General features: G+C 49.1%; 1 protein-coding gene across 1 annotated transcript; it reads left to right on the top strand.

Moving 5' to 3' along the window:
• Positions 1 to 14: 14 nt before the first annotated feature.
• On the top strand, positions 15 to 22,701 carry SF3A1 (splicing factor 3a subunit 1). Its single transcript, XM_054470306.1, has 16 exons — positions 15 to 209; positions 3,871 to 3,992; positions 10,361 to 10,568; positions 11,683 to 11,940; positions 14,000 to 14,074; positions 14,529 to 14,679; positions 15,010 to 15,203; positions 16,075 to 16,192; positions 16,503 to 16,688; positions 17,626 to 17,747; positions 17,843 to 18,088; positions 18,976 to 19,183; positions 19,693 to 19,847; positions 21,124 to 21,225; positions 21,339 to 21,410; positions 22,182 to 22,701. The coding sequence occupies exons 1-16, from the start codon at positions 147 to 149 to the stop codon at positions 22,281 to 22,283; spliced, it is 2,382 nt and encodes a 793-aa protein (XP_054326281.1). The 5' UTR covers positions 15 to 146; the 3' UTR covers positions 22,284 to 22,701.
• The last annotated feature ends 128 nt before the right edge of the window (positions 22,702 to 22,829 follow it).

Genomic DNA, 22,829 nt, shown 5'->3' with positions numbered 1-22,829 from the left:
AGTGCGTCAGTCTTACCTTCGCGGCCACAACTCTCTCGGCCGCCGCCATCTTACGAGCTGGTCGTACTGTCCGAGCGGGGAGGCTGTCTTGAGGCGGCACCGCTCGCCGACACCGAGGCGGACTGGCAGCCCTGAGCGTCGCAGTCATGCCGGCCGGACCCGTGCAGGCGGTGCCTCCGCCGCCGCCCGTGGCCACCGAGCCCAAACAGGTACATCTCCCCCCGCGCCTCAGCCTGCAGCCGGAGCATTGGCCTGGGCGCTCCTTACTCGCACAGGAATAAGCGGCCGCTATGAAGGGCTTGGAGGGACTGCAAGTCCCAAGAGGCTGCGCGCTTCCCGCGCTATGGTGGTGTTCTGGTAGCGAAGTGAGCCACCCTGAACGGGGTTCTCAAAGTGGTCCGCGGAGCAGCCCAGTCGGCACGAGCCGGGAGCTTCTTAGAAATGTGGAGTCTCCGCCCTAGATCTTTTAAATAGGAATCTACATTTGAACAAAATCCTAAGGTGATTGATTTATAAGTGTGAGAGGCGCTGATCCAGCCCATCCTCTGATCTTATGTGGCAGTTGGGGCCGCCGGCCACAGCCTTTCCCCAGTAATGCCTAATTTCCCAGCCTGCACAGTACATCTTTGGATGTTAATTGTCAGCATCTATTTCGGTGTCTGCCCCAAGCCAGACACCGTGCCAGGCTCCCACATTACCGGAATGAATGGGGCATAGTCCCTGCCTAGGGAGCTCACAGGCTAACGAGAAGACAGACATACGAGAATGCTCACCAAATGTTTATTGTGCCAATGGCCATCGATGATACAGTGCCAGCCCGCCCTTAATAAAGCTCTCCAATTTCTAATGTGCACAAACCATTGTAGTGTGGTGTGATATGCCTTGTGATAGAAGTTTCAGGTACAAATCTAATGAACATTGCTTGCTGGGGTATTAAGGGATATTAAGGTAGGGAAGTCCACAGGAGTGAGAGGTAAATTTCTTTTAGAAGAAAGAATAGGAGTTTGCCAGGTAGGTGACTAGGGAAGGGAAATAGCATCCTTTATTCATCCAGCAAATACTTATTGAGCACATACGCTGATCATTGCTTTGGGTTCAGAATAAGGGATGGGGGGGGACGTGACTGAAGAAGCCGTGCCTTTTCCACAAATATTTAAGTGCCCCTGTGTCCCTGGCATTTTCCCAGGCATTGGGGGAAAATAAGGTAATGGCCAGATAATATGCGCAAAGACACCGAGGTAAGAATCAAACGGTGTCTCTGATCAACAGTAAATGAACAATGTTGAAGCATAGACTTAAGAGCGTGGTGGCAGGAGATGGCGATTCTTACTTAGGATTTGAACTTTTCCTTGTAGACAATGGGAAGAAAAGGGAGGGTTTTAAGCCAAATAGTGACATTTGTGTTTCAGAAATTCGGGTAGGCAGACGTGGAGAATCACTACGAGGAGGGGAGGCCAGTCACGCTATTCCAAAGAGGCTGAAGGCCTGGCCTAGATTAGGGCAGAGCGGGTAGGCGGGCTCTCCAGCCAGAGTGGTGTGTTAGAATCCTGGTTCTGCCAGTTGGACGTTAAGCTCTCCATCTCTCAGTTTTGTCATCTGTAATGTGGAGATATTAAGAGTTCTTGGCCGGGTCCAGTGGCTCACGCCTGTAATTCCAGCACTTTGGGAGGCCGAGGCAGACAGATCACTTGAGGTCAGGAGTTTGAGACCAGCCTGGCCAACATAGCAAAACTGTCTCTATTAAAAATAAAAAACTAGCCAGGTGTGGTGGTGCATGTTTGTAATCCCCACTATTTGGGAGAGAATTGCTTGAACCTACGAAGCAGAGGTTGTGGTGAGTCAAGATCATGCCACTGCACTTCAGCCTGGGCAACAGCAAGAGACTGTCTCAAAAAAAAAAAAAAAAAAAAAGAGTACTTAATCTTATAGGCTTCTTATAAAGGTTATAAGAGTTAATATATTTAAAGTGCTTGGGAAAAATACCTGGGATCTACTCATTGCTTGATAAAAGTTTTTTTAAGAGACCGGGTGTCGTTCTGTCACCCAGGCTGGAATGCAGTGGTGCAGTCATAGCTTACTGCAGCCTTGAATTCTTGGGCTCAAGCAATCCTCCTACCTCAGCCTCCTGAGTCACTGGGATTATAGGTGCAAGCCATTGTGCCCAACTTGATAAACGTTATTATCATCAAGTGTGGAAGCTAAGGAAGAGAGAGGAGCCCCCAACTTTCTGGCGTGGATGACTGGGTAGCTATTCCTGAGGAAAGAGGTTACAGATGAAAGTGCCCAGTAGTTAGCTGGACCTGAAGCTTTTCAGTACAAAAGAGTGTTCTGGGACATCAGTTTGGGCCAGATTGTTTAGTCTAGAGGCGGGAGGGGAAGTGGAGGACACCAAAAACTGAGAAGAGAACCAAGAACAGAATTGGGCGGCGGGAGCGGGGATCTCCAGCTTCACAGTGCAGGAGGTGAAACGGGTCAGGAAGGAAACTTGAATGGAATGGTGAGCAAGATGGGAAGACAGGCAAGAATGGGGCCTAGGAGTTGAGAGTTTTGTGAAGGAGTGGTTACCATTCACACCCAGATAATGGCCGTGGGCAGTTGTTTCTGACTTTGTCAAGAGCACTTAAAATGAATAGGGACCAGATGGGAGGCAGGGAAGTGGGACCAGCAAGACTGAAGAGAACTCAGGATGCTTAGCTGCCAGAGGAAGGGGTGGGAGAAGGCAGCGGCAGAAAGGAACATGAAGGCGGAGGAGAAACTTCATTTTTCTAAGATAAGAGACTTGAACCTTTGTTTACTAAGGGGAAGAAGCTGCTGGTGAAAAAATATTGGTACTTACGGGATAGTTAATGCTGAGCCTTCCAGTGGAATTTCACAAAACACTTGAGCATTGAGTGTTGGTTAAGACAGTGGAGTAGAGGCAGAGAGGGCATTCAGGGCATAATTTGTCAGCAGATAGTTTCCCATTTCTTTATTCAGCAAACAGTCATTAAAAATTCCATGCCAAGCCCATCGCTGGGTGCAGGGTTACAGACATGGCCTGGATTCTGGAACATGGTTTCTCAGAATGTAGTCGGAGTCCCTGCATCTGAATCAACTGGGCATTTGGTAATGTAGCGGGACAAGTCGCAGACAAAACTCCTCAGACACCGGATTAAAGAAGGAAGAGGTTTTTTATTCGGCTGGGAGCATCGGCAGACTCGTGTTTTAAGAGCCGAGCTCCCCGAAAAAGAAATTCCTAGCCCTTTTAAGGGCTTACAACTCTAAGGGGTCTACTTGAAAGAGTCATAATAGATCAAGTAAGTGTGAGGAATGTGACTGGGGGCTACATACATCAGCTAACAGAACAAAAAGTTTTACAGTGCTTTCTCATACAATGTCTGGAATTTACAGATAACACCAGTAGTTTTGGTCAGGGGTTAATATTATTATTATTTTAACCACCAGGGCCAGGTGGTGGCACCAGGGTCGTCTAGCTATTTATCTTACTTCTGTTTGTTTCCAACTTTTTGCTTTCTCCCTTTTCTCCTGTCTTATAAACTAGGGAAAAGGGGAGTTTGGGGAGAAACTGGGAAGGACAACAGGAGAAGTGGTGGTCTCATACCATAGTAAAAATGCAGATTCCTGGTCTCACTGAGATAGTCCAGCTAGAGAGGAGCCAGGGAAGCTGCTCTTCTCCCTGGGTCCCCAGGAGCAGCCCCTGCAGGTGCAGTGAACTTAAGAGAACTGCTTTTCTGAAGCAGAGGGTTCTAACCTGAGGGAAGTCTGTGAATGAAAGTCTGCTCTGAGTGATATCCTAGAGGAGTTTAACAGTGGAGAACCTGCTCCGAACCAAGGACTTTTAAAACCTTATTTCTTTTCCTGTTTTCACAGCCCACAGAAGAAGAAGCATCTTCAAAGGAGGATTCTGCACCTTCTAAGCCAGTTGTGGGGATTATTTACCCTCCTCCAGAGGTCAGAAATATTGTTGACAAGACTGCCAGCTTTGTGGCCAGGTAACAGAGCTACTTGGGTGGGTCAGAGGTGGGTTTCAGCATGAAGAGATTTCAGCACTGAATCAGCACAAGGGTTTTTAAAGAGACATTGTTGGCTTGGGCCTTTTAGTTCATAAAACCACAGTATGGCACTGGGGTAGGCAATAGGTAGGACTGGGGTAGGCAATAGGTAGGACTGGTGTCCCTGACACAGCATAGCAGTGGCCAAAGTGAGAATCACACTTAGCCCCACAGTCACCAGGAGCCTCTGCTTCCAAAACTGGCCTGAGGAAATGCCTGGAAAGCTGCTTCGTCACAGATGGTGTGTGTCTGTGCCTGAGCTGCTGGCCTGAGGAAGATAAAAAGGGGAGTTTATTATTCTCATTGTACAAAGACCACATTCCAAGAGCCTCAAATGACCCATCTGCAAAACGGAACAAAATGCCATCTCAGAGTTGTTGTGAGGCAGGAGCGAGGTCATGGGGCTGCATGCAGTTCAGTTCCACGCAGGTGCTAGCCGCCGCCTCAGATGGCATGGGCATTGCTCCGAGTTCCTCCTCTCTGTCCTCACAGTTCCATTCAGGTGCTAGCCGCTGCCTCAGATAGAATGGGCATTGCTCCAGGTTCCTCCTGTCTGTCCCCACAGTTCTGTGCAGGTGCTAGCTGGCTTCTCAGATGGAATGGGCATTGGTCAGAGATCCTCTCTCTCCCTACAGTTCCATGCAGGTGCTAGCCGCCGCCTCAGATGGAATGAGCATTGCTCCGGGTTCCTCCTCTCCCTCCCCACAGTTCCATGCAGGTGCTAGCCGCCGCCTCAGATGGAATGGGAATTGCTCCGAGTTCCCCCTGTCTCTCCCCACAGATCACACAGGTGCTAGCCGCCGCCTCAGATGGAATGGGCATTGCTCCGAGTTCCCCCTGTCTCTCCCCACTGTACTTACCCTCACATCCTTAGATGGAATTTTTTTACTGGCCCCTTGACTCCAAAGGTCAGTACATCCTCTAGGGTATTTAAGGTATTCCTTTGGCAGCCCTCAGTCCATGTCCAGCCTACAGATGTTTTGTTTGTCCTCACAGTAATTTTTTCGAAACTCAGATTTGTTGCTACTATTTAAAAATGAGGAGGTCAGGTGCTGTGGCTCTTGCTTGTAATCCTAGCACTTTGGGAGCCCAAGGTGGGAAGATCACTTGAGCTCAGGAGTTTGAGACCAGCCTGGGCAACATAGCGAGACCCCGTCTACAAAAAATAAAAAGTTATCTGGCTGTGGTGGCATGGGCCTGTGATCCCAGCTACTCAGGAGGCTGAGGCAAGAGGATCAGTTGGGCCCAGAAGGTTGAAGCTATAGTGAGCCATGCACTCCAGCCTGGGTGACACTGAGACCCTGTCTCAAAAAAAAACAAGTAAAAATGAGATTTCACAATCAGTCTGGATTTCTGGACAGTTCCTTCATGTGTGGAAGCAGGCTCAATCAGCATGTGTTCTCCAGGGACCACGTCACTCCCCTGAGGCAGTGTCTCAGTCAGTATGCATCATTTAACGGGTGTTCCTTCCTTTCCCAACCTAATAAAATTAAACATAAAGATTACTTTGGTTAGACTTTCTTTTTTTTTTTTTTTCTTAAATGACATGGAGTCTCACTCTGTTGCCAGGCTGGAGTGCAGTGGTGCAATCTCAACTCACTGCAACCTCTGCCTCTTGGGTTCAAGTGATTCTCCTGCCTCAGCCTCCCGAGTAGCTGGGACAACTACTCGTTGTGTGTGCCACCACGCCCAGGTAATTTTTGTATTTTTAGTAGAGACATGGTTTCACCATGTTGGCCAGGCTGGTCTCAATCTCTTGACTTAATGATTCCCTGACCTGGGCCTCCCAAAGTGCTGGGATTACAGGCGTGAGCCACGGCACCAGCCTACTTTGGTTAGACTTTCACTGTGTCAGCTCTGCAGATTCATCTCATTATATTTCAAGGGCTTTGATTACCTTGAGTATTGGGTTGAAAGCTGCTCTGTGCTTGATTGAACATTGTGATGATGATGATTGGGTCATGTCAGATTTAGACACTGTTGTGTTTAAGATAAATGTTTAATGGCTCTTAGCAGATTCATGCCTCCCCTTTTCCCCTGATATTTTAAAAACAGAATATACAGAAAAGGGGAGTTGGGTGAAGAATCACCATATTCTCATTACCAGAGTAGTGTCTACCAGCTGTTTTCACATTTTTCTGTTTCCTTCCATCCTTTTTTAGATCCTTGTAATACTAGTAAAGATATTCCACTCTGTGTTGTAAGCATTTTTCCATTTTGCTCCATGGTCTTCATAATGCCCTGGGGTCCTTTATTAAGGGGATGCACCATGTAGAGGTGAAAGGCTTTCCTTGGCTTGGCCACCATTTCTGTATTTTCCTTAGAGGAGGAGGTTTCCAACGTTCTTTTTTAGAGACAGAGTCTTGTTCTGACACCCAGGCAGGAGTGCAGTGGCATGATAACAGCTCACTGCAGCCTCGAACTCCTGGGCTCAAGTTATCCTCCCACCTCAGCTTCCTGAATAGCTAGGACTACAGGTGCCTGCCACCACACCCAGCTAATTTTTTTTATTTTATTTTTTTTTTAGTTTTTTTGTAAAGATGGAGTCTTTCTGTGTTGCTCAGGTTGGTCTTGAACTCCTGGCCTCAAGTGATCCTCATGTCTCAGCTACCCAAAGTGCTGGGATTACAGGCAGTGACCACCGCACCTGGCCTGTTCCCAACATTTCATTTTGGCAAATTAAGCTGTGGGGATATCTCTGAGCATTTTCTTTCCCTTTTAGATTGTTTCCTTAAAAGAAAATTCTGTGTGGCTCATTATTGGCTAAAAGAGCATCCTTAAAAGATTTCTTAAACATTTTGCCAAGTAGCTTTCCAATAATTTTGTGCCATCCTTTGCTGCTAAAGAAATAAGAGTACGTCCAAGGTCCCTTTAAATATGTATGACCAGGTTAGGTGGCTCACGCCTGTAATCCCAGCACTTTGGGAGGCCAGGGTGGGAGGATCACTTGAACCCAGGACTTGGAGACCAGCCTAGGCAATATAGTGAAACCCCTGTCTCTACAAAAAATAAAAAAATTGGCTGGGCATGGTGGCGCATATCTGCAGTTCTAGCCACTTGGGAGGATCACTTGAGCCTGAGAGGTCAAGGGTATGATCATGCCAGCGTACTCCAGCCTGGGGCGATAGAGCAAGACCCTATCTCAAAAAAAAGGAAAGAAAAATCCAAAACCATGCACATCCCTAGATTGATTTTTAGCTACGGTGATTGCTTTTGTAGGTATTTCTAAAATCTGTGAGCCAGTGTGGTGGCTTACACCTGTAATCCCAGCACTTTGGGAAACTGAGGTGGGCAGATCACCTGAGGTCAGGAGTTCGAGACCAGCCTGGCCAACATAGTGAAACCTTGTCTCTACTAAAAGTACAAAAAATTAGCCAGGTGTGGTGGCGGGCACCTGTAGTCCCAGCTACTTGGGAGGCTGAGGCAGGAGAATCGCTTGAACCCAGGAGGCAGAGGTTGCAGTGAGCCAAGATTGTGCCACTGCACTCCCATCTGGGTGACGGAGCGAGACTCTGCCTCAAAAGTAAATAAATAAATAAATAAAATCTGCGAACTTATCGTTTACATTGCAACAAAGAGACCAATATCCGAGTTAAAGCAGGCATGCAGAACTCTGTGCTTCACTTCTCCTGGGTTCACGTGTATTTATGGAGCATGCAGTAGAAATGCACAACTGAGCGGTTTTCCAAAAGTTTTTTCACTAGGTTAGGCCTTTTCGTTTCCTGCATGTTCCTGTCAAGAAACTGAAGTGGAAATTACCCTTAAAAAGTCCCACCAGCTGGGTTGAGTCAGAATCATGTCTTTTTCTGTTGAAATCTATTCCTTCTGGTGGAGAGTATGATTCTAAAATTAACGTTAAGCTAATTTAAAGCAACAGAATAGCTTGGAATGAACATGCCAAGCCTTCTCATTGTTTTATTTTTCAGATTGTTCCCAGATGGGGTAAAGTTATGGCTTAGGCAATGGTACAGGAGACAACCAGGGCCCCTTTTTCCAGGAGCCCTTTGTCTGCCCGAGGCATTTGCTGGGTATAGTGGCCTAGTTTAGCAGGATTTAAGTGTGCATTCACCTTCATTCTTATGTGTGGTTTACATTATTTAAGGAGTAGGGAGAATTTTTTTTCCAAAGCATAAGGTTCCGGTTAGACTAATATACTGTCAAATTGAGACCTCATGGTGTTAGTTACACGGCAGGATATGACCATGACTTGCTGAGGAGCCAGCCTGGGTGTCGATCACTAGTGTGGCACATATTGCTGTGGTGGTTGATCTGGGGCACAGCACTGCCTGCACCCTGTCTCCTGCTGTCTCTCTTAAAAAAAATTTAAAAAAAAAAAAATTTTTTTTTTTTTAGAGATGAAATTTTATTTTGTTGCCCAGGCTTGGGTATGATCTTCTGGGCTCAAGTGATCCTCTCGCCTCAGCCTCCTGAGTATAGCTGGGACTACAAGTGTGCGCCACTGTGCCGGGCTCCCACCCCCTCTTAAACTCACAGGCCAGGGATATGAAAGTCTGAAGAGAGTGGAGCCAGCTGGCTGGCACCAGATGCCGGGGCCATGCCTTGGTGTGTTTGGGGCAGTTCTAAGTACAAGGTTCTCGCCAGAGGAGCAATGGAAGACCCCACAGACAATGTTTATGGAACAACCCCTCCTAGCCCCTTGCATTTGCAGGCCACTGTATGATTTGAAAAGACTTTGAGGGCTGGGTTCAGTGGCTCATGCCTGTAATCCTATCACTTTGGGAGGCCAAGGCGCTTGAGCGCAGGAGTTTGAGACCAGCCTGAGCAACATGGTGAAACCCCATCTCTACAAAATGTAAGAAAAAAATTAGCCGGGCATGGTGGCGTATGCCTGTAGTCCCAGCTACTCAGGAGGCTGAGGTGGGAGGATCCCTTGAGCCCAGGAGGTGGAGGTTGCAGTGAGCTGAGATTGTACCACTGCACTTCAGCCTGGATGACAGAGTGAGACCCTGTCTCTAAAACAAAAAGACTTTGGCATCTCCTCAATAATGTTTCAAGGTAGAAAGGGAAACTGGTGTTAGCTGCATTTTACACATGGGAAAATGGAAGCAAAGAGTAGTTTGGTAACTTGCTCTGGGTCAGAGTGAGTCAGTAGTGAACCTGAGACTTGAATGTGTTCATATCTTGTGTCTTTAAGGTCCGTGCACTTTCTGACTGACACAGGTGTTGTATATAAGTGTGGCACTTTGAATATTACTGTTGGGACATTTTTAAAATGAGGGTTCCCTAAACATCATTACAGGGACGTTTTTTCATTATCCTGAGGTTTTGAAGGCTTGCTGGGGACATGGGGCATATCTGGGGAACCATCCCAGGTACAGACAGTGGTTGGAGACCTCCCTGCTGATCTTACCACACCCCTGTCATCTGAAGGTGCCTTATACAGCTGTACGAGTCTGGGTCCTTGCTGAGCATGTTTCCTGTGTGGGCCTCACCAGTATAATTGGGGTGGTTTTAGGGAGTACTTGGGCAAGGCATTAAACCAACTATTTGTTTTTTTTTTTGTTTTTGTTTCTTAAAGACAGGGTCTCACTCTGTTTTCCAGGCTGGAATACAGTGACACGATTCTAGCTCACTGCAGCCTCAGACTGCTGGGTACAAGTGATCCTCCCACCTCAGCCTCCTGAGTAGCTGGGACTAGAGGCACACAGCACCATGCCCAGCTAATTTATTTTTATATTTTTTTGTAGAGTTAGGGTCTTTTCTTGTTGCCCAGGCTCAAATCAACTAAATTTTCATGTCTTTCAGTCTTTCTCGTTACTCAGAGGACAAAGTCTAGGTTTGGTGCTCATGTACCTTTTACACCTCTCCAGCACTTGCTACCCCTTTGAACTAAGAGAATTAGTCTCAGCAAACTTCCAACTAAACTTTGACGGTATTACTTTGTTTGCATTATGTTCACTTTTGACTACCTTTTGTTGATAAAGGCATACTGATTTTTTTTATTTGAAGTAGTAATATGTATTCTCCATTTTAAATAGATTTTTTTAAAGTAAATTTTATTAAAAGAAATGAGCGATAGCCTAGATGGTTTTGGAAATGGCAGAACTGGAAAAGGAGCTAAGGAATGACTGGGTTCAGGGAGACCCTGTGGTAGAGGCGGCCTGGTTCAAGCTGAATGAGGCAGACGGCACTGATCATCGATGCCAGGAGGCTAGAGGAGGATGTCTGCTGAGGGCTGGGCTGGTTTGAGCAGTGGGTGGTAAGAAGGACGTTCCAATGGGCGGTGTTCTAGATCTCAGCAGGCACGAGGGAGTGGTGTTTATTCTTGCTGTTTTTTCTCCCTCCAGAAACGGGCCTGAATTTGAAGCTAGGATCCGACAGAATGAGATCAACAACCCCAAGTTCAACTTTCTGAACCCCAATGACCCTTACCATGCCTACTACCGCCACAAGGTCAGCGAGTTCAAGGAGGGGAAGGCTCAGGAGCCGTCCGCTGCCATCCCCAAGGTTATGCAGCAGCAGCAGCAGGCCACCCAGCAGCAGCTGCCCCAGAAGGTTTGGAGCCCAGTGCCCCCTTCACTTACGCAGGGCTTGAGAGGGAAGCAGGGATAAGGAGGGGGTACACAATTAACTCCAAACCTCACAACCACCCAGGGAGAGAAGTGAGGTCGTTATCCCCATCTCTCAGAGGCAGACTGAGGCCCAGACAGCAAAGTACTAATGTTAGTTGGCATTTCCCAAGCACCGCTTGTGAAGCTCTGTGCTTGGTACTTAAGGAGTCTTGTCTCATTGACTCCTCACAGAGGCTGTATGAGGAATCTGAGAGTTGGGGGAAGTGTAATTTATTCAAGGCCTTGCTCAGGGTGTGAGGGCAGTGCCATGATGTGAGGGCAGCACTTCCTACTTGGCTGTGCTGAAGGATGCAGTGTGGCCTGTGGGCTCCTCCTTGTGCCATCCCTTCCCTCTGTCTCTTCTTCCCAGGACCCCTCCATCTGGCCTCCCCTAATACCACCTTCCCTGTGCTGAGGCCCAGCACTAGGGGCTATTAGGGTTGTGAATGAAGAGAGAGGCTGACATGTTTTTCCTCCTGTCCAGACCTGCCTTCTGCACTCCTGAACCATGGTGGAAAAGGCAGCCCCTCCTTTTGCAATGGGATATAAAGGTTGAAGTCAGGTTCTAAGACCTTGCGTTGCAGTGAGGCCTAGGGCCTCAGGCTACCTCAGTTTCTTCATCTATAAAGAGGATTCACAGTACCTGTGCTGCCTCATGGTTCACGCGGAGGTCATGGAAACACTTTGTACAGTGGGGTTTTCTGCATACATGTAGGCCTTCTGCACATCCATCCCTCTTGGATGGGATTTAATAAGTCATATTCCTGTTGGATCTTCTGTCACCCAGTTTTGGCCCTCAATTTCAAGGCAGGAGCAGAGATACAGAGGGGAATGGTTCTCACTCAGCCATTCAGGAAGTTGAGGCCATAGTTGCCTGGGAAATCAATGCTCTTGTGATTTAGAATTCTCTCACACCAAGTACTAGTGTTATGTGCATAATTAACAGAAGTCTAGAGGTTCACAGCATCCTGCTGAGGGGTGCATGCCCATGTCCCCTCCCCTCCCCTGGAGCCTGTTCACCCCTGCGCCTCTCGACTCATACTCCCTTTGCATCTTAGGTCCAAGCCCAAGTAATCCAAGAGACCATCGTGCCCAAAGAGCCTCCTCCTGAGTTTGAGTTCATTGCTGATCCTCCCTCCATCTCAGCCTTCGACCTGGATGTGGTGAAGCTGACGGCTCAGTTTGTGGCCAGGAATGGGCGCCAGTTTCTGACCCAGCTGATGCAGAAGGAGCAGCGCAACTACCAGTTTGACTTTCTCCGCCCACAGCACAGCCTCTTCAACTACTTCACAAAGCTAGTGGAACAGTACACCAAGGTGCCTGGACAGGATGGGGCTGGGGTCCTGGGCCCAGGGAAGGAAAACATCTTACCCTTGGAAGCACTGTGTCCACTCACTGTCTACAAGCACATCGCTTCTCCATGGGGCCTCTGAGCAAATGTTTTGAATCCCAGTTTAATGTAAAACCTTGATTTCTATTCAGTTATTTCTTTAAGTGCAACACAGACTGCTGGTTTCTAAAGAGAAGGGAAACACATGCTTGCTAACTACCATTAGGCGATTGCCTGCTATGTGACAAGGACATGTGGTGCTTGCTGCTTTTAAGTACATTTCCATTTTCAGTTGCCTAGTAAGGCCCTGAGAAGAAGCCAACCTTTAACAGTTGCCTCCTTTTACCTAACTTAGTCCTCACAAGAAGCCATGAGGTGTTTTCCCCACATCTTTTAGAAGCAGAAACGGGCTCAGAAAGGTGAAGTCACGTACTCAAGGTCTGTCAGCTAGTAAGTAGCTATGCTGAGATTTAAACCATATTTGACTCTAAAACTTTGGTTCTTCAGCTTATAAAGTGCCTTAAATTGGAAATAGCGTTTAAATAGGCGTTGAGAGACACTTTGATGTCATATAAGTCAGTATAACTAACATCACTAAGAAATTATGTATGCAGCATCTTCTCATTTAATCTCCAGTAGCCTATAAGGTAGCCACTATTGCTATGTTCACTTTACAGAAGAGAAAAGTTGAGGTGCAGTGAAGTTAGCATGGCCAGGGTCACATAGCTAGGAGGTGGCAGGGCTGGGGCTTGAGCTCTGGCATTTTTACTCCAGACCCTAAAAACTCAATTCATTTGACAGAGCTGCAGTCAAGAATCAGGAGAAGTCAGTTTGGGCATTTAAAATAATCAGATTATTAACTTATTGCAAAGTGCATTGGTATAGCTTTGCCTGTGGCACATTTTTCTTGCTACACATATCATGGAGGTTGTTTTCCTTCCCTTTTCAGTGGGATGGTCTGTACATCTCTTCTTCATATCCAGAAACAACACCTCAAAGATCTGACTTGAAAGGACTTGAGAATTTCCTAACTCTACTCACTTTTAAGTACATAATTAGAATTGTAAAAATGCGTGTGTTTAGAAAATGACCAAATCCAGAAGCTAGTATGGTAGCTAAAATAACAGTCATTCAAGGCCCAAGGCCCAAGGGTTACTATAAATATGCAATATCAATTTTAAGTGAGCCCTGGGTTAATTTCTCCCAATGGACTGCTTCCAGGGTTAAAGGTCCCAGATCACTTTTTGTTCTGTTACTTTCCTGTTTTTTCTTCTTCAGAACTTGGGTATTGGCATTTACCACTGTGACTTGAGGTTCCTGCTGTCTGTTTCTAGCCATGGAAGACTGAGCAGATAGATTCTTGGGGTAGAGGTAGAAGGAGGATTGGGATAGGGCTGAGCCACTTTGCCAGTGGCAGTAGAAGCTGTTGGGGCTGTTTAGAACAAAGGCAGCATTTGTTCTCTCAGTAAATATACATTGTCAGACATTATTCAGGGGGCTGGAGATGTAATCGTGAACAAAAGAGAAATCCCTGTCTTCGTGGAGTTTCTAGTCTAGTGAGGAGGAGTCAAGTGCATTGTTAGTGTCTGTTACATGGTGCTAAATACTATAGAGAGAAAGCAGGGAGCAGAAATAGAGGGAGGTGGGGCAGGTAGGCTACGGTTCTAAATAGGATAGTCAGGGGAGATCTGCGTAGTGTTTTTGAAAGGATAAGAGCAAGTCAATGTCATGAAGGCAGCCATCTCGTACTGACCGTGTTCTGGGTAATCTGCTAGTGCTTTGCATGGTTTCCTGCTAATCCTCGAAGCCACCTTTTTAAGTTCATGGTGCCAACTTTGAGTGGTGGTGCCATTATTTTGGAGAAGGAAATCAAGTTACTGAGGTTAAGTAACTTGCCCAAAGTCCCACAGCCAAGTGGAGCTGGGATTGGGACACAGAATCCCATGCTTCCTCATCTCCTGTGCTTTATCACAGGCCCAGGAAGGCTGCCTCTTTGTACTGCGTTGTAAAGCACTGACAGTTGCTTTAACTCTTCTGTATTTCAGATCTTGATTCCACCCAAAGGTTTATTTTCAAAGCTCAAGAAAGAGGCTGAAAACCCCCGAGAAGTTTTGGATCAGGTAAACTGAATAGCATTTCTTGCAACCAGTTACTGGTGGTGGGTTCTGTTTTATATTTGAAAACAGTCTCTGAGGCAGGACCTTGTTATGTTCCAGTCATGGGAATGGTGGGAGAAAAGGCTTTGTTGGCTACAAAGGCCAAAGAAACCTGGAGTCCGGATGCTTCCCAACATACCACAACTTTCTGCTTTGCTCTCAGCCTCAATATATCTCCCTCTTTTCCACTCTAGCTAGAAGGCAGAAGGCCAGCTCCCAAGCAGATCAGAGGGTGGAATTTTCATTCTGTCCAAACTCTGCATCTGGGTAGAACCAGGTGCAAATGCCATAGTTTGGAACCATACTGCCATTCTGTTCCGAAGGAGGCACTGACTTTGATGAAAGCCCTGGAGGTGGTAGCCTCATCAGGAGCAGACCCTGCTTCAGCTTAGCACCGAGCTGTTTCCCATCTCTGCAGGTGTGTTACCGAGTGGAATGGGCCAAATTCCAGGAACGTGAGAGGAAGAAGGAAGAAGAGGAGAAGGAGAAGGAGCGGGTGGCCTATGCTCAGATCGACTGGCATGATTTTGTGGTGGTGGAAACAGTGGACTTCCAACCCAATGAGCAAGGTAGGTCTGTGAGGAGTGACTCCAGATGAGGAGCCAGGAACTCTGAGACTTCCCGGGAGACCTTGTGCAGGTGTTCCCAGAGAGCAGCAGAATCTCTCAGAGGGCTTTATCAGTGCTGTTTCCTCCCTGCTCCCAAAAGACTTCAGTTCTACCACTTTGCCCAGCGTAGATTCAATACGTACTTGCCAGACCCTAGATGGGCCTCTGGAGATAGCTGGAGAGAAAACAGACATAGCCCCAGCCCTTGGGGAGCTCAGACAGGGCAAATAGATGGGTCTTTGATAAGGACCCTTTGATAATGTATACCTTTGCTTCTGGCTCACCCTCTAGGGAACTTCCCTCCCCCCACCACGCCAGAGGAGCTGGGGGCCCGAATCCTCATTCAGGAGCGCTATGAGAAGTTTGGGGAGAGTGAGGAAGTTGAGATGGAGGTCGAGTCTGATGAGGAGGATGACAAACAGGAGAAGGCGGAGGAGCCTCCTTCCCAGCTGGACCAGGACACCCAAGTACAAGACATGGATGAGGTAAGCTGCTGGGCAGACCTGCGGGATGACCTTTTCCTCTGAAGCCCCAGGAGATCAAAGTGCTCTCCACCAGTCAGATCCAGCTCCCTTGTGAGCCTTGAAAGGAGGCGTGGGTCCTGAACAAGGCCATATAGCTGCCCAAGCCCAGGCAGCACAGAGCCTCTTTCCAGCTCCGGCAACAAAGATTCATTCATAGGCAAGGATCTAAAAGCTGTGCTGACCTGTTCTGTGGCCTTCTCCCTGGCCCGGACAGCCTGCTCTCACTGCCTCGTGCCAGCCCTCAGGGAACTCACTGCATTACCCTGTTCTGTTTTGAGCTGTCAGCTGGGCTCCAAGCTCCCAGAGCTTTTCTAAATGTAGCCCACGCTTCCTTTCAGGCATCCCTACCCCCTTCAAGCCAGGCCCTCCAAGCAGGCATGGAGTCTCCAGAACCAGACTGTTCTCCCCCACTCGGAAATAATTTGTGCACGGCCTGAGAAGAAAGGGCCCCTGTCGGTGGGAAATGACTTTTTCTGTCCCTCCCAGCATTGCTGTGTGAGCGGCTACCATTGATTGCCGACTCGCCGCCCCCACCCCCCGGGCACTGCCCCCCCCGGCATGTTAAGTGCCCTTGGCCTCTTGGGACTGCCTGGTGCCAGCTGCTGGAAATGCCTGGGAGGAGTGCTAGGACCATGGCCCCAGCACTCCCATTCATGCTGTGAGGAAGCAGCTTGGCCTGCTGCCGGCTGGCCTCAGCTGCCCTGGGAGGCTTAGCACATGGATGCTGGCTGGCAGAGGCCAAGGCTCCTTGCCACCCAGAGAGCTGCCAGGCTCAGCTACAGGGAGGTGGCCTCAGCCCCTCTCTGAGTCCTGCCATTGCTTTGCTTTTCAGGGTTCAGATGATGAAGAAGAAGGGCAGAAAGTGCCCCCACCCCCAGAAACGCCCATGCCTCCACCTCTGCCCCCAACTCCAGACCAAGTCATTGTCCGAAAGGATTATGATCCCAAAGGTAGGGCCTGCTTCCCAACCCTCGGGCTGCCCAGGAAGGTCCTGTGTGCCCTCATGTGTTCCTCACACCCGTCTTTCTAGGAGGGCTTGAGGTGCAGCTTATTGTGAAAGCATTGCAAACCCGTCTGTTACAGGTTTCATGTTGGGAACAGGGCCCAGTCATCTCTGGTGCCCTAGTGCCTTTCACAGTGCCAGGTACAAGAGTGGCACTGAATAGATGCCTTGATGAATGATGCATGCATGAAATACCACCCTCTTAACTCAGGTGGCTGACCACCAGTGTTCTTACTGAAACATCTGTTTCCTTTTAGCCTCCAAGCCCTTGCCTCCAGCCCCTGCTCCAGATGAGTATCTTGTGTCCCCCATTACTGGGGAGAAGATCCCCGCCAGCAAAATGCAGGAACACATGCGCATTGGACTTCTTGACCCTCGCTGGCTGGAGCAGCGGGATCGCTCCATCCGTGAGAAGCAGAGTGATGATGAGGTGTATGCACCAGGTGAGGTGGGGGTTCCAGGAGAGCCCATGGTGGTCTCCGTATTACAGTTAACTTTTTCTAAGCAAACATAGAAAGCAACAATTGAGGTCAACAAAAGCTTTTGAGGAGATTTGCACTCTATGATATTGCAAGAGAACTCCCCACTTTCCAGAAGGACTCCCCATAGAAATTCCCCAAAGGCAGACCTGAAGGAGATGCCATGTGCCTGTTGACATCCCAGAGCAAGCTCTGGCTTTAGCTGGGAGGGCTTCCTGTGGCTGTTTAGAAGGAGAGCACTGATGGCTGGAGTACCCTGAGCTGTTTGGAATGGGGCAGGAACTGTGCCACAGGTGGGAGACTGGGCTTCTAGTTTTGACTGCCACTTACACCATGTGGCCCTTTCCACACAGTTGCCCTCTCTGACCATCTTATTTATTTATTTATTTTATTTATGAATGACGGAGTTTCACTCTGTCTCCCAGGCTGGAGTGCAGTGGCTCCATGTTGGCTACTGCAACTTCTGCCTCTCACGTTCAAGCAGTTCTCCTGCCTCAGCCTCCCAAGTAGCTGGGATTACAGGCACGCACCACCACACCCAGCTAATTTTTGTATTTTCAGTAGGGACGGGGTTTCGCCATGTTGGCCATGCTGGTCTCGAACTCTTGACCTCAGGTGTGATCCTCCTGCCCTGGCCCCCCAAAGTGCTGGGATTACAAGAATGAGCCACTGTGCCTGGCCTACCGTTCTTTTATAAGTCAGAGGGGTTGCACAAGCACTGGGTTTATAGGCTTAGATTGGGCAGCTTTCCCTGAGCCCAGAGGGCAAGAGTTGGGGCCCTGAGTCACCCTCATCCCATGGGACCAGCCTCCTCCCTGCACACCAGAAAAGCTGCTCTCTTGTCAGGACACCTGATTTATTTTCTCTTTCTATCCTCTGCCTCTGTTTTGTGACTGTACAGGTCTGGATATTGAGAGCAGCTTGAAGCAGTTGGCTGAGCGGCGTACTGACATCTTCGGTGTAGAGGAAACAGCCATTGGTAAGAAGATCGGTGAGGAGGAGATCCAGAAGCCAGAGGAAAAGGTACGGCTAAAGTGGAACCTAGTGCCTTGTCTGCCTCCCGTCTTCCACACTTGGGCTTAGTTCCAGGAGGATTGTGGCTTTGCTTTCACTTGCAGGTGACCTGGGATGGCCACTCAGGCAGCATGGCCCGGACCCAGCAGGCTGCCCAGGCCAACATCACCCTCCAGGAGCAGATTGAGGCCATTCACAAGGCCAAAGGCCTGGTGCCAGAGGATGACACTAAAGAGAAGATTGGCCCCAGCAAGCCCAATGAAATCCCTCAACAGCCACCACCACCATCTTCAGCCACCAACATCCCCAGCTCGGCCCCACCCATCACTTCAGTGCCCCGACCACCCACAGTAAGCCAGCATCTACCCTGGAACTGACTTTTTAGAGCTTCATTCTTGAGGTCGGACACTGTTGGCTGAGAAGGGCAGCTGCCTTATAGTGGGGCCTGAGTGTGTTGGGTGGGTCAGTTTGAAAGAGAAAGGGCCCTTTAAATGCAAATGGGAACCTCTATCTTGATCTGTTTGTGGAGGGGGGTTGGAACAGGGAGGGAGGTGAGTGACAAATATGAGAAACAGCGTCAGAGAAGGGCTGCAGGGCTTATTAGGTCTTTGAGGACTGCTGGCTTGTCTCCAGGAGACTTAAGTCGAGGTCTTGGCCTCTTTTTTTTTTTTTTTTGAGATGAAGTTTTGCTCTTGTCGCCCAGGCTGGAGTGCAATGGCATGATCTTGGCTCACCGCAACCTCCGCCTCCCGAGTTCAAGTGATTCTCCTGCCTCAGCCTCCCAAGTAGCTGGGATTACAGGGATGTGCCACCATGCCCAGCTAATTTTGTATTTTTAGTAGAGATGAGGTTTCTCCGTGTTGGTCAGGCTGGTCTCGAACTCCCGACCTCTGGTGATCTGCCCGCCTCAGCCTCCCAAAGTGCTGAGATTATAGGCATGAGCCACTGTGCCCAGCCAAGGTCTCAGCCTCTTTAGTGACTCTCTCAGTGTTTGCCAAAGTAGCTGGTCGAGTTTGACCCGCCAAGTCCCAAGTAGAGAGAGTGTCATCCTCGGGCTCTCAGCAGCTCAGTTCCTATTGGACGCCCAGTGTGAGGCCACAGTTTCTCAGTCCCAGGGGGCCAGGACGGAGTTGTCTAACCTCCATCCTCAGAGCTGCAGGTGGCCAGTTGCCAACTGTGTGTGCCCTTGGAGTCCAACTTTGGCTTCCTGTAACCTGTGGGTCTCTTTCCTGCACAGATGCCACCTCCAGTTCGTACTACAGTTGTCTCCGCAGTACCCGTCATGCCCCGGCCCCCAATGGCATCTGTGGTCCGGCTGCCCCCAGGCTCAGTGATCGCCCCTATGCCGCCCATCATCCACGCGCCCAGAATCAACGTGGTGCCCATGCCTCCCTCGGCCCCTCCTATCATGGCCCCCCGCCCACCCCCCATGATTGTGCCAACAGGTCAGTATCCCTTGCATCATTTTCCAGGCCATTAGTTCAGGGACCACGGGCCAAGTACTGTCAACAGAGCAGTGGCTGATGCTAGTGCCAGCTGTTCCAGCAGGGTATCCAGCCCAGAGGAGAGCCCTGGCTTCCCATTGAAAGATCCGCAACCCTAGAGCTGGGAGCCACCGTTCCTGATAGAAATGAGAGGCTGAAATGGTGTAGCCAGTGTCTGTGCATTCAGGGATCAGGTCCCTGACAGGCTCAGAGGCCTGAGAGATGCTTGTTGCTTGGCACTAGCTCCATCCATCAGTCCTGCCCCTCCTGCAGTCCTCTGCTGTCCAACCTGGGCAGCCTCCCAGGTCCCCCTGCCAGGGAACCTGCTGGCTGCCAGACTCAGCAGGAAATAGCACTTGACACCTCTGACTAGAGGAAACCTTTGCAACCTTCCCTCTCAACTTCTTAGCAGCCCTGAGTCCTGGGCCCCTTCTGCCATCTCATGGGGCTGCTTATTCTTGTCTTTGCAGCCTTTGTGCCTGCTCCACCTGTGGCACCTGTCCCAGCTCCAGCCCCAATGCCCCCTGTTCATCCCCCACCTCCCATGGAAGATGAGCCCACCTCCAAAAAACTGAAGACAGAGGACAGCCTCATGCCAGAGGAGGAGTTCCTGCGCAGAAACAAGGTATGTAATCTCAGAATGCTGCTGAAGTTTCTAGCTGGAGGGTTTAGTCCCGCCCCTGTCGTACACTTCCAAAACTGACCCTATTTCACTCCCAGTCTTGGCTTCCGGGGCCTAGGTCAGCTGTTGGAGACATCTAAGGGCTTCTGAGCACACAGTGAATGTGGGGCCAACAATTGGAGGAGCAGAGAGCATTGGTGGTGATGGTGATGGTAGTGGTGGCAGAGGTGGTGACTGTGGTGGTCCCTCCGGTGTAGACTTACAGAGGCCAACAGGGAGACCCAGTTGCACGGGCAGCACAACTCACGTGTGAGAGGGACCCTAGAGGAAATTGTGTGTGGTGGTTTAAAATTTACTGTGGTCTTCCTCCCTGGCTCTAGCCCTTAGGAGGTCTGCCTGTTGGGTGGGATCCTGTTGGGGTCCTGGAATAAGGGGAGGTGGGGACCTTGTCACTGCCAGTCCCTAGGGAAGCTGTCAGGCTGCAGTAAAGAGAAAGAAACAGCCCCGGCCTCTGCTCTCCCAATGTATTTGACCAAATTGTTTGTTTCGTTTTGTTTTTGCAACCTCTACCTCCCGGATTCAGGGGATTGTTATGCCTCAGCCTTCCGAGTAGCTGGGATTACAGGTGTGCACCACACACCCAGCTAATTTTTGCATTTTTAGTATTTTAGTAGAGATGGTGTTTCGCCACGTTGGCCAGGCTTGTCTTGAACTCCTGGCCGTAAGTGATCCACCACGTTGGCCTCCCAAAGTGCTGGGATTACAGGCGTGAGCCACCGCACCCACCCTGTTTGTTTGTTTTTTAATAATAGTTCCCATTTCTTAAACGCTTAACTCAAGTACCAGGATAGAGCTAAGCACTTTACAGACACTTCCTCTCAATACTCAAAACAGTCATGAACCCTGTCTGGTGGATAATGACATTGAGGCTCAGACAAACCTTGTTAGCTGGGAAGCTGAGTTGGGAATCCAGGTCTTTTGACCCTGCAGGTCATATTCTTTTCCCTTGGGGTGTGCAGAGTATTTTCACTAAAGTTCTTCACTTTAGCTCCAGACTCAACAAGAGACAAGATAGAGATTGTTTTAAAGAAAAGAAACCTAATCTTGCAAAGAGGGGTGACTTGTACAACCTCACAAGTGGTATCAGTGGTGAATCAGGCCAGAATCCAGGAGCCCAGATGCACAGGTGACATTGTCTGGACAGGCCTAGGGATAGCAGAGCATAGTTCTTGATTGGCTCAGAGCTCCCTAGGCATAATGACCACCTCCTGTTTTGTAGGGTCCAGTGTCCATCAAAGTCCAGGTGCCAAACATGCAAGATAAGACGGAATGGAAACTGAATGGGCAGGTGCTGGTCTTCACCCTCCCACTCACGGACCAGGTATGGGTGCTGCCACAAACTGGCATCAGGTGCATGGGAACCAAGCGTTCAGGGGAAAGCTTCCTCTATCTGGCCTTACCAAGGAGTTGAATGACCGCTGCTTGATCCCATAGGTCTCTGTCATTAAGGTGAAGATTCATGAAGCCACAGGCATGCCTGCAGGGAAACAGAAGCTACAGTATGAGGTGAGTCAGTTTGTCCACAGACCTGCCCCTTGGGTCCTGACACCTCTGCTTTCACAGAAGCTAAATCTCTCATGGAAGCTAAAAGGGGAGTGGAGTGATATCTGGGTGTGGCCATCTGAATCCATCCTAGAAGTCATGATGCTGGCTGGGAGTGTTGGGGCAGGTGTGCCCAACAATGCAAGGCTCTGGTGGGGTCACAGTAGAGTCTTGTGTGGGATCTGTAAGATTCTTTGCCTCAATGACTGGGCATAGAGATTTAGGGACAAGACTTAGGCATGCTCTGGTGGGTTCCTGATCCAGTGGTTGGGCCATCCCTGCCAGTATGACCTCAGGCAGTCTGACTTGGAGGTGATAGTCTAGCCCCACCTGATGCCAGGTCACATGGAGGTGTTAATGTTCTTCTTCTCTGAACTTGAACAAATCTCCGCTCTGGGCCTCAGTTATCTCTATACATTGAGGCTGTTGGGCTAAGTGATCCCTAAAGGTCTTGTGATTTCAGAGTCAGAGCTCCATGGAGTTGGTGAGAGGCCAACTTTTTGGGGAGTTGAGCTTTTGAGTCAAATGTTGACAAAGGGGAGGAGCATAATTGGTGGGAAGAAAGGAAACAGTGGGAGGAATGAGAGGTCTCCAGTCCCCAACACTCTACCTTCTCACAAGCTCCTGTATTTGCTAAGTCTAGAGTGCAAACAGACCAAGTGCACAGTTGTAAGGTTGCAGTGGTATGCCCAAGGCTGGGTTGCCCCATGCTAAGGCACGCTCTCTGTTTTCCAGGGTATCTTCATCAAAGATTCCAACTCACTGGCTTACTACAACATGGCCAATGGTGCAGTCATCCACCTGGCCCTCAAAGAGAGAGGCGGGAGGAAGAAGTAGACAAGAGAAACCTGCTGTCAAGTCCCTGCCATTTTGCCTCTCCTGTCTCCCACCCCCTGCCCCAGACCCAGGAGCCCCCCTGAGGCCTTGCCCTGCCTGCATATTTGTTTCACTCTTACTCAGTTTGGGAATTCAAATTGTCCTGTAGAGGTTCATTCCCCTGACCCTTTCCCCACGTTGGTAAGAGTAGCTGGGTTTTCTAAGCCACTTTCTGGAGTCTCTTTGTGTTAGGGTCTCGATTTGAGGGCATTCATTTCTTCAGCAGCCCATTAGCAACTGAGAGCCCAGGGATGTCCTACAGGATAGTTTCATAGTGACAAGTGGCACTTGGCTAATAGAATATGGCTGATATTGTCATTAATCATTTTGTACCTTGACATGGGTTGTCTAATAAAACTCTCGGACCCTTCTTGTGAAATCAGTTAAATAAGACTTGTCTCTTGGTCACCTGTGCCCTGTCCAGACTCGAGGCAGTAGTAACACTGCACAGTGCTATGTGGCTTCTCTTTGAGGATTTTTGAGTTTTGTAACTAAATTCTTGCTGCC

The sequence above is a fragment of the Pongo pygmaeus genome, chromosome 23 (assembly GCF_028885625.2).
Source record: "Pongo pygmaeus isolate AG05252 chromosome 23, NHGRI_mPonPyg2-v2.0_pri, whole genome shotgun sequence".
In the NCBI taxonomy this organism is placed as follows: Eukaryota; Metazoa; Chordata; class Mammalia; order Primates; family Hominidae; genus Pongo; species Pongo pygmaeus.
Note: the sequence above shows the minus strand (reverse complement) of the source record. Positions and strands in the feature narration are given on the sequence as shown.